A 15,305-nucleotide genomic window follows, 5' to 3' on the forward strand; every position below is an offset into this window, starting at 1 on the left:
AAATGTGGCTTAATGCCACCCTTTGTTCACATTTTTATATTATGAATGTACACTTCAAGTCTAATGAGCTGTGCTGATGCCTGCTACTGAAGTTGAGCAGGGCCTGCCTTCCTATTTTGAGCACCAGAGAGACTGCAGGTAGAAGCATTGCAATGGCCAGTGCTGCCAGGGCTGTTTCCTTGGTATGTGCATTTCATGTTCATGTTCATGTTCAGGCGAGACCCAAAGTGGCTTGGTGGAGCTGTTTGTCATAGGGAACATATGTAGTCCCTTCCGTTATTGACTGGACCTAGCCATTAGGATGGCTTAGAAGTGCAGTAGCTGCGTATTGCTGGTATTATGAGTGTACTTGTGCTAACACACTAATTCTGTTACATTTTAATTTTAAAAATTATGAGGACTGTAATGTCATCTAACGGTCCTTCTCCTATGACATTAGCTATGGATTATGCATGCAAAAATTGCTTAAAACTTCCATTACTATGAAGGCATTTCCTGGACAAAGAATATCTGCCACAAGATCCCTTTTTCAAGCAAGAGTTAAAGATAATGGGATAAGTTGTAGGTTTAATTGGGTTTCACTCACCTCCTCATTCTGTCTGCCATTTTTATTCTTCCTTTCTTCTACTCCTTTCTTTCTTGGCCATCAGACTAGCTTAATCACAGTGGTCAGTCATACTTCTCCCAGAATAATGCTACTTGTACTCTGCAAGTCCAATAGGACAGAAAACAATTATTACAGTTTCTGTGCTTGCACAGAGATATATTCAAACTCATTCTCACTGTACTGTCCCAAGAACTATGTCTTACCACAGGTATGCTGAAGTTTCCCAAATCCTGGTCTGCTGTACTGTGTACATCATAACAAATGTGGGTGTAAGGCAGAAAGGGAGGGAACTATTACCTTAAGAAGAAAGATGATGCTTGGGTCATTCACTCCAGGCATTGTAAGTAATTGGCTTCAGATTTGTTTTGTTCTGGGGAGATTTTAATTAAGCTTCTTTATATGCTGTTTAATAAACATTTGTCCATAAGCGGTATCTTGTGATCCACATCAATAAAGCAGGAGGATTAATTTGCATGTTGTTGTTCGTTATTTATTTAAATAGCCACAGAAATTATACGGAGTGTTCCACTATGGCATTAGTGATGGGTCGCTGCACTGTCTGTATGACATCCAAAAGTATCAGGATTGTTGTGTGTGAGGTTTTGTTGTTCTTGTTGTATTGTTGTTGTTGTTTTTCTTAAAAACAAAACAAAAACCAAAAAGCAAAACATAAACAAAAACTTAGATTGAAAGAATATGGAGGAAAAATTTAATGTAAGTGAGTGATACCTAAGGTCAGAAGGAGAATCCAGTACCGTATTTTATATCACTGTCTGGAAGCAGAACGCTAGAGAAAATATTTATAAACTTGGAGCGGTCCCCCAGCTGTTGGCAGTGAAGGTGTTATTTCCCCTTCAGGTTACTTAATTTATTACTGAGGTATCCTGCAGGTCAATGTTCCCTTGCTTTTTTCCCCCTTGCAGGAGAGAAACGCGCTTTGCAAAGAGACGGGTAGAACATGGGGATGGCTGCACTGGGTCAGATCAAGGTTTCATGTAGCCTGTATCCCATCTCCAGCAGACGCTCTAATTGGATGCCCGGAGAAGAGTTGGAACAAAGCAAGCATATGATACTTCCCCCAGCACTTTTCAAGCCTCCAGCTCTTTTCAGCTCAGAATCTTCCTGAGCCAGATGTGGCTCTGTATATTTGGTAACCCTCCGAGGATGTATCTTCTCTGAAATTGTCCAGTCTTTGCTGCAGTCCGCGTAAACTTTGATCTTTCAAAACATTGTTTGGCAAGAAGTTTAAAACATCACCTACCCCTGTGATTAGAGAACCTTCCTGTATCTCATTCTGAAGTTTGCTTTTTCTAGCTTCATCTAATACCTTCTAGTTGTGGTGGATGCAATGATTTTGTAACTTTCCATTATATTCTCATTTCCTGCTGTCTTTTCTAGTCTTGAAGGGTTCTAGCTTTGTACCCCCTGTTCCACGTCTTTGATCATTCTCGTTGCATTTCTTGGAACCCTTGCATTTGATCCTTTCTAATAAATCTAAGAAGTCTGAAGAGAGAGATTCTTCCTTTGGAAAGTCATGTTTGTTAATTCGCATCTTCATTCTTGCTTGTACTGGATAAATGAGTGCAAGCCATCAATTCTTTGCAGTCTTAATTTTCTTTTTAAACTGTTCTTCATTTCTTGCATACCAAAGCATCTCTGAATGAGAGGTTACATACCACCATTTATAATTCAGATATTTCGTTCTTGAGTCCATTTAGATCTATGGAGTGCGTCATCTTTAGCAGTACTTACTGTTCATTTGTCAGTTTGCTCCATGATTAGTTCCATCATAGTCAGACTCATTCTTTGAGTCACTCATGAAGAGGGATTCCAGCGACTCCCAAGGTTTTTCCACAGTGCATGCTAATGCAAAGCAAAAATAAATAAATTAAAAAAAAAAAATCATTAAGCTTTTCTGTGATATCCCTGTTTTCTCTAATCTCCTTGTATACCTTGACCATCACTTGGCACTTCAGACTCTCTGGCAGACCTTCTGCTCCTGACTTGTTTGAAGAAATGACTCACTGCTCCTTTGTTTCCCTTTTCTAGCTGTTCTTCCAATTCCTTCTGTCCTGCCTTATTACATTTGAAGTGCCAGAGTTTACAGTCTTTTTTGTTTTCTACATTTGGGCTTGGTGTTGACTTACCAAAGGATGCCTTTTAATTGTGGAAACCAACTATGAGCCATGCTGATGTCCCTTTGCTCTTCTTGGGTCTTTAATAGGTTGTGAATATTGGTTCTCTGCTTTCCATGTGGTTATTGTTAAGCAGCTTTGATGCTGCCAGTCAGATTTTAGTTCTCCTAGCTGTCTGTTCGAGCTTCCTTTTAACAAGCTTTCTCCTTTTTATGTGTAGGTAGACTCTTTGAAGTTAAGAACAACAACAGGAGACTCCTGAGTTTTCATCGTTCCTGTAGGGATGCTCAATTTAGCTGTGTTGTGGTCACTGATACCTTGTGGTTCTGCAGCTGTAGACTTGGAACAAGATGATTCCTGCAGCTCAGGACTCAGCCAAAAGCATTGGCTCTTTGTGCGGCCTTTCTTAGCCGCAGCTCTGTGGAACAGCCTTCAGCACTGATCTCATACTTCAGGCTCTGCGCTGTATTCCGCTTGTTCAGTTTACAGGCAAGAAGTTGAAATCCATCTTCCATTTGCCTGTGATCCTTCATAGCACAATGTTGTCAGTGTAGCCATAGTCTGTCCATGCCTGGCAGTCCCAACACTTGTTCTTCCTGATGAGAACAAACTCCAGGCCCCTGCTACTTCAAGAGGTGGAGTTCTGTTTTCCTTAATGTCTGACTTTGTCATCAGCTGTCTTTCATTTGTATTTGTTTCCTGGGATGATGCAAAAGTGTCCTGCTAATTGACTTCATTTTTGGGATTTGCCATAGGACTTTGGTTGGTGCTTTAGTCTGAGGCTTAATATTCCAGTGATCCAGTTTCTCTACCACTTTCACCCTTTGTGTAGAAGGCAATTTATTGTTGGGTTTACTACTCATCACCCTGATCAATCTACATCCTGTGTGCCTGTTTTCATTATTTCATTCTTCTCACCAGCTTCGCTCAATAACCCTGAATCTTCATGTCTTCATTTGCAGTAGCATGGTTCATGCTTTTGAACCACGTAGTCTTCTTAAGTCATCCCTTCAGTTTAAAAATATTCATTGAAAGGTTTAACATGGTAACACAAACATTTTGGTGAAGTAGTGCCAAAGGAACTGATGTGCAAGGAGAAAAAGTTGGGTTCAAGTGTTGAGTTTAGAAGCTACCAAGATGTAGGACTACCAGCTCCTGGCAAAAGTTGTAAAAACAGATGAAGTTGTGATAGTTTAAATAAACCAAACAGCTAAACATGTGTTTAAATTTGACTTTATATTATTATTATTATTGCCCAGTAAATATCACTGTATTGTTGAGTGAATATAGTAAGCTAACTTTAGGTAGAATAGGTATGTATTTATGTGTTGAGTAAACAGATTTATCAGAGTATCAGAGACTCAGTGGGAACAATTATAAGATCAAAGCATTTCACAGGCACTCAGGTATTCGAGATATTTGCTTAAGGCAGAGATGTGCAGGACCAATTGGAGATCTATTTCAGTTAGGAGAAATCCTGTGTTGCATGTAGCATTCATGTAAAATAATATAAATAATACTATTGTCTGTGGGAGAGAACAAATACCTAAAATGGGTAATACAGACAGAATTGGGCTTGTTGCATGTCTGCTCTTTTAAATATCTCAAGAAATGTCAATATCTATTGATAGAAAGCTTACCACCTAAACTGCTATAGAAAATTCATATAACAAAATGTAATTGACTTGATTTTGTTTATAACTTTAATTCTCTGTGTGGGGAGGATTTCTCAATGTATAATACATGCACATATTTGTCCATTCATAGGACTTTTAATGGTTTACTTTATGCTGTGCTCTTTTTGGGTTTGTTTGTTGTTAAAAATGATTTATCGTAGTAGGTGTAGGAGAAAGAGATCAAACTTTCTAAAAACTAAGTCTCTCCAAACCCTAAGTTTTTCCTGTAAAGCTTAAATGCTCTCGTACATCTGAAAGCTAAAAACCTGAGGGTTACGGACAGAAAAAAAAAAAAATTCACAAAGATGAGTACTTTCTTGCTCTGGAAAAGATGGTATTTCTCTTTCATTGTCTGTTTTCGAGTTGTGCTGCTACATCCAGTTCTGCTTTTGGGTCATTGCAGCAGAATGATTCTTCTGTAGATGTGCCTCAATAGTGTGCCTATGGAGAGCAAACATTTAAAATAACTGCCTGTGTGTTTTAAGCTTGAACATTATGGGATTGTGATGTTCAGAAGGATGGCGTTTTCCTTAGAAGTCCTCCCTGAAATGGGAGACTAGAGAGAGTGCTCTAGCTTGCTTCTCTTGCTTAGGCAGGAGGATCTAAGAGCTGATGTTGACTGTTGAGTATGAGATTGGTACGGGGGGTGAGGGCTGTAGCTGAGGATTATGCCTCCAGGCTGGTTAGCCTACAGATACAACTAAACTCAGCGCTGTGTCTTGACTCACCATTTGCTTTGCTTGGCTCTCCTAACAGATACCGCCGCAGTATGGTCAGCAAGGCGTGAGTGGCTACTGCCAGCAGGGCCAGCAGCCGTACTACAACCAGCAGCCGCAGCACCTGCCGCCCCAGGCACAGTATCTGTCACAGGCCCAGCAGAGATACCAGGCCCAGCAGGTAAGCCCTGTCCTGGAGCATGAAACGTTCTGTGCGTGGCGAGCAGAGCCTGCCTGACCTCTTTTCAGGATTATGCTGGTGCAAACAAAATGAAATACACGGAGTCACTCAACATCCTTCCAAAAAGTCTTGGAGGATATGCACATGGATGCACACTTTTGGGGTTTTTTAGTATCAGCTTTTTTGAGCGTGGCTGGTATTCATACTCCGGAAACTACTAATTCTGTATTCAAAAACGAGTATGGATCAGATGATGGTGGAGCTTGAGGGAGTTTTCTTTTGTTTCGTTTTGTTTTCCCTCACAAAACAGATGTCCTGCACCTAACATGGTCAGTGTTGTTTTGTTCTTAGTGTTGGTTCATTTTTTAGGACAGATGATTTGAGGGCATTTTGCAGCTGCATTATCACTGGGAGTTTTCTAAGAAATATTTTTATAATTGATATTACAGCTTTTACTTTGATTATTTACTTTGCCCAACAGGTTAGTAAAAACCCATAATTCAATATGCATTTCAGTTCTTGAATTCTATCTTATGTGCTAGCTATTAGAATTCATTTTAAATGATTCTGTTTTTAACTAAGATCAGAAGTGGCAGTGTCCTAGAGCTTGAGAAATACTTGGATTTTAGATACTGAACAAAATGGACGTTTGTAGCCGATAAAGCTGCATGTGTAAGCTGAGGTCTGTCTGCAGCCTCTGCTCTGTTAATCACAGAGAGCTGGTCTGGAAAGGAAGGATGAAGCTAAAGCTTGCTTGCCATTCTGGGAAATATAAGAAAAGTGAGTTGTGCTCAAGACTGGTATTAATGAAAGCATCAGCACTTGCTTCAGATCACTAGGAGAAATTCAGTCAGGTGTGGTTGATTAATTTTTTGAATAATGCTGGTACAATGTAGAAATCTCAGTTTGGAATAAAAATATTATGCAAAGTAAACTTAACAAAAGATGTTGTAAGTAGCAGTGATGCAGGAGACTCCTCTCCTTTGATTTTAAAATTAAACTGAGGTGATTTCACTGTGTAATTACATGTTAATTTTGCTTCATCTACTTTTTAAAATTCCATTGAGAGTGTTAACTTGTTTTTCATTAAAATGCTGGATCATTTATTAAATAGAATTTTTAATTGTATTTGTGATATTCTTGTAAATGTTATATCTTTTCATCTCTTGTTGTAGGAGTCAGCTATAGGTAACTGACTTCAAGTTATAATGGACTCAGTTATAGGCAACTGACTTCAAATATTGTACTTGACTTCAATTTTCTCCATTCTTAGTTTGGCATTAAATGCTTGAATTGTCTATAACTTGAAAGTAATGTTCATAGGCATCTTGGTAAAATTTTAGTAGATGAATTCTTAGTAATACAGCCTGTGAGAGAGAAGAAAAACAGCTCTTCTGGTCTACATATCACAGTTTGTGAAATTGAAGTAGGTTTGCTGCCTTGGACACTTCTTCATATTTTAAATACTGTCAGTTGAATGGATTGAGTATTCTAGTTTAGAGGTATAGAATACATGCTGACTATACAGGACTTATGAAATAACAAGATACTGATAAATCTGCTGATATTCATCCCAACTTTTGTTGTTGTTGTTATCCTAGACTGTGAAGTGAGAGTTTGTGAAGCGGAGAGTATTGTAGAAGAGCAGGAATCATAGAAGAGGGTAAAGGCAAAATGGGAATAAAACCTCCCATATAGTACAGACTTCAGGGATATTAGATGAAGAAGAAAGCAGGGAGAGATTCACAGGTAGAAGATAGCAGCCTTGTTGTATCCAAACTACTACTCTGAGGATCTGGTTGTCTAAATCCAGGCACCAAGCATGAAACTGTGGTCTCTGCATTTTTGCCTGAATCTGCAAATGCAGATTGTTGGTAAGGAGTAATGACACAGCATTGCATTTGGTAATCTTCAGTCTCGGAATTACACCTGAAATTTTTCATGGCATGCAAATGGCTTTGATTATCCTGTTCAACTTCCTGTTCAACAGTAATGTTCAACTTCCTTTAAATGCTGGACTTCAATCCCTGAATTACACAGGCTTCTCCAGGAGTTTTTATGTGTAGATGCAACTATTTCATATAAAAGTAAAAATCTAATATAGTTATTTCACAGAATCACAGAATGGCCAAGGTTGGAAGGGACCTCAAGAATCATGAATCTCCAACCCCCTCCCACATGCAGGGCCACCAACCTCCCCATTTAATACTAGACCAGGCTGCCCAGGGCCCCATCCAATCTGGCCTTGAACACCTCTAGGAATGGGGCATCCACAACCTCTCTGGGCAGCCTGTCTCCTGTTCCTTGTTGTTGAGCCTCATGAGAGATAAAAGCAGTAGTTTGTAACACCTTTGGTCTTGCTTCTTTTCTTTTCCCTATCTCCAGATTGGCTTCATGGCTGTTTTAATATTAGTTTCATATATTCTAATTTAAAAATAAACTATAAAACCATACAATGTCAGTTGCACCAGTTAGTGTATTTTGATTTCTCTCCCCGCTCTTAAAACACCATTTCCTGTTTATCTAATACTGTCAATTAGAAAATGCGAGGCAATCTCAATCTTACAAGGACTAATTATTAGTTCTTAACATTAGTTCTTAACATCCTTAGTTCTATTCTTCTTTTTGGCTTGCAAATGAATTTAATTCCTGTCTTCTGTACTCTGCTAACCGCTTTTAAAAAATCTTGGTTCTTGTTGCTGTGATCAAAATTGGCATTAGCAAGTCCTACTACTGAATTTTACCAATTCTGAGGAATGTACAAGTTGATACTTTCAGCATGTTGGCCTGGAGAAGGGAACGTGGCCTCTGAAGACATTTTTGCTACATACTGGCTAGTCGGAATCATAGGTAAGCTGTAAACTACAAGTATTCATCCTAGAGAGTATGACCAATAATAAAGAAGTAGCTCCTGGGAGCCTCATCTGTGGCTTAGTACATTATTATCCAAAGTGTACTACAAAACAACAAAAAAGGTTGTCTTTTCCTCCAAAACGTTTACAGCTTAAATATTAAATATGGCAACAGATGAAGTTATATCAGTAAGGAGATATGAATAAAAGGACAGTGCTGCTCAAGGTAGCTAGTAACATGAAAGGCATTCATTTAGTTGACTGTCATATTAGGATATTCCTTTCATTCTGTTGCTACAGTGGAAAACTGAATTTGAAGACCATTTACGTGGTTCATGATCCATTCCTTGAATGATGCCCAAATGCTCATTAACTTTAAAATGAGGTATTCTTTTATTTCCCAGTCTTGGAAAATGCTTACTGTGATTGCCTGCCTTCTTGACAAGGAAAATGATTTTGAAGAGGAAAAAAAAAAAAAAGTATTAATTTAGGAAAAAGAATACAATTATTGTGAACGATTATTGAAATTTGGGTGGCACAAAGTCTCCCAGTTAGAAACAGGTAAACAGAAATTATTTTTCACTCCACTTTATGGTCAGGGAGAAACACGATTTGTTTACTTGTAGGTACTGAGGTAGGAGAAAATGCCTAAGAGGATCCTTCTCATTCACTTGCTGTCAGAAAAAAAAGTTGCACACTCTACTCTCCTCAAGACATGTAGATTGACTGAGCTGATTAGAAAATTCAATTCCGAAACTTTTAATAAGTCTTAACTGATATTGAAGTATTCTCAAATGCAAATAAGAGTATGCCCTGTGCAATTTGATCAGCTTTCCTGACTCAGTCTGTGTAGGCATCTGTGAATCCTATTCAGTTCCTTACAGACTGAAACTTGCTTGTAACAGGAGCAGTTGTGAGTTGCAGAAGTTTAATGTCCTATTTCAGGGTAAATAAGCCATCCCCGTGACTACATACTTTGTGATGGAAGTGTAATTCAGCAGGTTTTATTTCCAGATAACAGAGTCCAGACTAGAGAAAGGGGACTGCTCAGTAATTTGCCTTCTTTTTCCTACTGTATTTTCTGTTTCCCTTGTAGGCTTATGCCAGTGTGTTTGTTTTGGAGACCATCAAACTGGAAGTAGGGTTTATTCTGGGTTGATGGTGGGCTTTTATGTGCCACCAGTTTCATTTTATGTGAAATCCTGCAGTGTGTTGAATTGACTATTTTATTATGTGAAGAAAACTGATACCAACTTTCATACAGATAATGTTGTATTTTTGCACTATTAGAATGTGAGTGAGCTGCTGCAGTCAGGTATAATTCTTTGTGTTGTGCCTTTGAATTGGTTCTCATCTCCATTTCTCACGTATTGTGGATGTATGAGGCTATTGCTCCTTTTCTTTGACTCACTTGGATGCAATATGCAATCTTGTCAATAAAAGTAAACGGATAAAATAATTTCTGGGTCTGCTCCAGCGACTAGTGGCTTCTCATTCTTGAGATAAATATAGAGAGGAAGAAGGAGAATGGAATTTATTTGAATGTTTAAACTATAAGTTGTTCAGATCTTTGTAAAATGGATCGCTTGGTGGCAGAAAGGAAGTTTCTTAAGGGATGATTTGATACTAATACTGGCATAGTTTATTACAGAGCTGTATTGTAAGCCAGACTCAGTCATCTCCTCTTCAAATCAGGACCTGCTGTGTAAAACACATTAAAGGAAGAGCTTTATTTTTAAGCATATTTATTGAAGGAGCATCAGATTCATTGATCATTAGATATTGCCAGTAGATGTAGGTATTTCCGTGCTTTTTAACACTTTTTTTTTTAGCCTTTAGTGCTCTTTAAAAGAAAAAAAAGAGAAGGATGTGTTATACTACTAGAGTGTTGCCCTTGGCAGGGTTTTTCATCTTGAAATAGCATATAAATGAATAAACGCTTCAGCTGTTTTCGCAGTTTTAAATCTTTTGCCATAACTAGTAGTGCTGTTTTTTTCTCAAGGATGTAATGTAATCGCAAGCTTAAACTGTCATCATTAAACATTATTTTGTTAAGATAGTTTGATGTATATTTTGGGTTATTATACTTTCCAAGTAGCTTTGAAATAGCTGTGTTATATATTGTTTTATGTAGCATGTATTTGTATGTATTGAGAAAGGATCATACCTTACAGATTTAATATGTTGTTCTATGAGTTGGGACCCTATCATTTATTTTTTTTTGACAGAAAAAGCAGAACTGAAAAAATAATTATGATCTCAACCTTGTTACAACAAAAATGGTGATTTTATTCTACATCCATTACTGTTACCCTGAAGTCATCTTTTGTTTGAAGCATTCCTGGAAGTTTTCTTCTCACTGATTTTCAGGTTGGAGCAAAAATTATGCTGATCCTTGTTCTCAGAGGCAAGTATCAGACTGAAAGGAGAAAAAGGTGTGGCAGATCCTTAACGTGGATCAGGTGCTTGAACCTTTATGCAGCATTGCTCTTCCTGGTTAAGTGTGCACAAAGAGCTATGTGTGTGTCGTTTTAAACCATTCCTTTGTGGTTACTGTGACTTTTAAAAAATGCCTTAAAGGAACAGCCAGGTCCTTCAGGCTCATTTTAAATAAAAGGATAAAATGTTTTATAAACAAGCAAACAAACAAGATGCCCTTGCTAACACATTTTATTTAAATAAGTTCTAAAAGCTGACCCAAACCCTAGAGCTTATAGTGGAGAGCCGTCTTTCCCATCTGTGTTAACTCAATGCTCATGTCCACTGGGCAAAGGGAAGAGAAATCATAGAATTGCAGAATGATTTAGGCTGCAAGGGACCTTAAAGTCCGCCCAGTCCCAACCGCACTGCCATGGGCAGGGCTGTCCCCCCACCAGCTCAGGCTGCCCATCCAACCCGGCCCTGAGCACCTTCAGGGGTGGGGCACCACAGCTTCTCTGAACAGCCTGTGCTGGTGCCTCACTGCCCTCTGAGTAAAGAATTTGCCCTTAACAGCTAACTTAAATCTCCTCTCTCTTAGTTTAAAGCCATTTTCCCATGCCCTATCACTGTTTGCCCATGTAAATGCATTAACACACACGTGCCTTGCTTGGGCACTACCCCAGAGACTCTCCAGAAGGAAGCTCTATCCTGTGGGGTCGCAGATATTCTGTGATGTGGTATCCTGTGTGGATCAGCACATTCTTCCAGTGCCCTACAGACAGCTTTCTGCACATAGAAAGCAGGAGTCAGAGCAGGATGGGGACTGCTGTCTTCTGCTGAGGCCTGCACGCGACAGACCTCTGTTCTATTCAGGTGTAACCCTGTGCAGAAAGCCCAGGCTTAGGGCCACAGGGGTGGGAAAACAGCGATGGGGTGATGCTCTGCAGGCTGCTACGAGAGGACATACATTGGACAGATCTCTTGTAGGAGCCATGTTGTTCTTCATAAAATGTTTGTTTCAGTACTAATGACTGGAATAAATTGACTTGGTTCTGTTCAGGGGGCTCTGAGAGCCATAAATCTCAGGTCTGTTTCTGAACTGGCAGCATGGTTTGAGCTGGTCTCAGTCGGCAGCCTGAGACTGTTGTGGAAATGTTCCCTGCGGACATCTGTTTGTAGCGCTGAGTCAGTGCAAGGTGGGACAGAGACAGCATTACCCCCGTTTGAAACAGTCTTTGAAAATGTGAACAAAATGTGAAACTAATTAATCTGTTTTCATGTCCAAGCTGTATGACTGTCATGAAAACAGAACAAACTGTATTGTGGCAAAATGCGTCAAATTATTGAAGTGATTTTGGTACCATGAGGCTGAAGTTTTGTTTTCCAATTTCACACGAGCTGCTAAAGTTCCTGTAACAGTGAAATAAGCAGCACAGTAATTAATGCTGGCAAGCTGTTTTGGGGTGTAATAGTACAAAAAATGCCATTGTTGTAAGTTAGGAGTAATAGCGTGGCATGCAAATATCAAAATACATTAGTATTTTTTATGTATAGTAAGAACACAGATAGTTCTCAACGAGTACAAATTAAAGCTATATACCTAAACTCAATTATTCTTCTTAATAAAATCCCCACTCTTTTATTAGAAACTGACACAAAATTAGCATTCGACTGTACCATAGTTCAGTTTGACCTCCTGCAGAATTTAGACGTGGGGCTTACATGTAACATGCAGCTGCCCAAGGCTTAAAGTTATAATAAGGATTGTTTGTCCTTCTGTCCTCTAACTCTTGTGTTGTACTCATCCACCACTAGATGAGTGGCTGCTCTTAGCATTTGTTGTGTTATGAACCACAGGAAATCTGGAAAAGATCACGCCTGTGTGTTAAATTGACGTTTGCTGCCAACCATGTAGGAAAGCATTCTTTGTGAATGTTGGCTATTATAGTTATATGAGAACCCATAAGCAAGTTTAATGTTCAGAAGAGATTGGTGCCTGCCATCATGAACAGCAAGTGGCAACTGCTTCTTGTGCACCATAAATCCTTCATGGCTTCCGTTCTCTTCACAGCAGAGGTGTCTAGTGCCTCTTCGCATGCTGTTCTGAAACGCTGGGCTTATTTTCTGTTTAAAAGTAATAATTTTCTTGCCAATGTAGAAAAAAAAGTACAAGGAAGTTATTCCTTTAAACTATTCAACTCCAAATCTGTAGCTTTAAGAACTCTTATTTCTGTTGGATCTTTGTTGGTTGGCTTGTACAAGATAGATCTGAGAGTGCATAGCAAGCAGAGAAATCTTGGACAAGCAAGTGGCTGGGTCGAAGTCATCATACATTACTATTCTATAACTACTTCTCCTTTCTTTTCCAGCTTCCTCTCCATGGGGCCTGAATTTAGAGTCATGGAAAAAAAAACAGTATAAGTTCTTTTTTTTTAATAAAGACATCTGCCTTGGTACACTGAGCACTTTGTTGCTAATCTGCTTTAGGGATATCAGACAGATATCAAAAATCGGGATACAGCTTTGATTTTTGTATCTGTAATGAAACTTGGATAGACCTGTGAGGAGGAAGGAGTGGAGAAGCAGGATTTCAGCGATAGGCTTCCAAACTCACACACCAGCATTCAAATCTTGACTTCCAGGCAAGCTAGCAATGGCCAAACCTCCAAAAAAAAGTAGCCTCTTTACCTTGCTAAACAGTGCTGTGATTTAAAAAAAAAAAAAGGAAAAAGAGAGAGAAAAATTTAGGAACAGTATTTGTACATAAAGTTAATTTTTACCTTTTTATTTTTTTTATTTTTATTTTTTTCCTTTCTTAAGTATGTAATGTTTTCGGGGAACGGCAAATGACGTTTGAACTGGTATGCATTCAGTGAATGCTCAACTGATATCTTTGCCAGCTAGTCTAATTTTTGCTTTTGTAAAGTCTTATCTTGTAAGCATGATGCTATAGTAACACCAAGTTAGTGCTGAGCCTGTGACTGTTTATCTCTGGCTGAGCTTACTTAATCAGCCCAGGAGTTTGGTGAAACTGTGACTCCTGCTGAGCTACATCTTCTCCCATTGGTGGGAATAGCTGCTTGTTGTCCATCTGGGGAAGGTGCTGTTTGTTCTGTGCAGTTTGTCTCATTCCAGGAAGAGTGTCAAAACCCTCTCTTTTTTTCCCTAGTGGTTTGTATCTCGATTTATAATTGGTGTTAATTTTTCAGACTTGGAGAATTTTTTTATTTTTTGTAGTTCTGAACTTGGTAAGCATGTATCACAGCTCATTGGCTTTTAAGATGAATGATACAGAGGCCCTAGTCCTGATCAGGGATTTTTTTTGTTCTTGTACTGAAATGAAGTTAGTGCACAGTATCGTCAAGAACCACAGGCAATATGAGCCTCCTCTTTGCTAAACTGGGAAAAGAGCAAATTAGTCTGGGGGAAGAGGGAAGTCTTAACTCCTGTTCTCTACTTCTTTGTAAGCAGCCAATTGCTTGCATGCAACGAGTTTGTAGGTTCAGTGAACAGTAACAAAAAATCTCTGCAGCTCAAAAGCAGCTCCTATTTTTTACCAACTCAAGAGAATAGTATTTATAAGTAAATAATCCTGAATGGAAAGACTTCTCACCTCAGCTACAAAAACTTATGTGAAATCTGTCAGGGATGTGGTATGTTCTGTGTAGAAAAGTGTGTTCTGTCTTTTTCAAGGTTACAAATATAGTGAGGTGCACATGCGTAAATGTGCTTTTCAGTGTTCTCACATCAGTTAGTGGTTTGGCTTTGATCCACAGAATGGTAGTATTGTTGTTGTTACAATGGTATTGTTTAAAGTTTCTAAATTCTGATTTCTTTCAGTATTTAAATCACAGAAGGTTAATTAAAGCAGTTCTTTATTCTACAACTGCTTGGGAATATTAACCTCACAAAGCCTGCATTAAATCATTGAAGTGATAGAATTGCATTTGCTTTATAAAATAACCTTACAAGAGCAAAGACAAAGCCATTTATAGTTCAATGCCATTAACTGCTTGGCATTTAGATATTAGTGTAGGAGTCTATTAATTAACTTGATAGTAAAACTCTTGGAATGCAGACTGATAAAAAAAACTATTTTGTTTTAGGAGATGAGTGATCATGACTAGTGTTGTTCCTCTTATAACTCTCCTTATTATTAAATGAGTATTTTACTGTTATTCTAAGATCAAAATTAATATCCCAGAAATAATTTTATCTGTACCTTTGAAACTTGGTTGTAAGTTAACCAGAATAGTACGTTTTTCAAAAGTTACCTGATCACATAATAACCATTTACTTTATGATCCATTAATCTAATGGGTGTTCATAGACAAGTGTGCATATGCAAATATTTTATAATGTAAGTGCGCAAACCCTGTTCTAAGAAAAAAATTGAAATATAATTGAGACAGTACAGTGAATTAAGTAATGAAGTTATGAAGTCTGAAAATCTAGATGATTTATTTTTCTATAAGAGCAATGTATATTCCAAATTTTAGTGGTCTTGTAAATCATACCTTACGGTCAGTTGCAATGCAGCAGTGTTCTTTTATGGTCTTTAAATTAACACATATTATTTTCCTCAGAGGTGGGGAAAATAAGTGTGTTAATATTTCCTGGCATAAAACTTACTACCGTATTTCTTCACTGCTCATATTTTCTCTAGTATGCAAATATGTTTGCAGTACATACATTTGGTTTATTTTTTGCATTTTGA

The 15,305-nt window shown here is 38.3% G+C and overlaps 1 protein-coding gene across 1 annotated transcript in view; it reads left to right on the forward strand.

Moving 5' to 3' along the window:
- Positions 1-15,305, forward strand: part of ARID1B (AT-rich interaction domain 1B) — a gene marked incomplete at both ends in the record, with an annotated part of 315,911 nt that overhangs the window by 70,514 nt on the left and 230,092 nt on the right. The window contains one exon of the mRNA XM_079550855.1: positions 5,175-5,315. Within this exon, the coding sequence (XP_079406981.1) occupies positions 5,175-5,315 (141 nt within the window). The remainder of the gene's footprint in view (positions 1-5,174; positions 5,316-15,305) is intronic.

Source organism: Tetrao urogallus (genome assembly GCF_951394365.1).
Source record: "Tetrao urogallus genome assembly, chromosome: 2".
Taxonomy (NCBI): Eukaryota; Metazoa; Chordata; class Aves; order Galliformes; family Phasianidae; genus Tetrao; species Tetrao urogallus.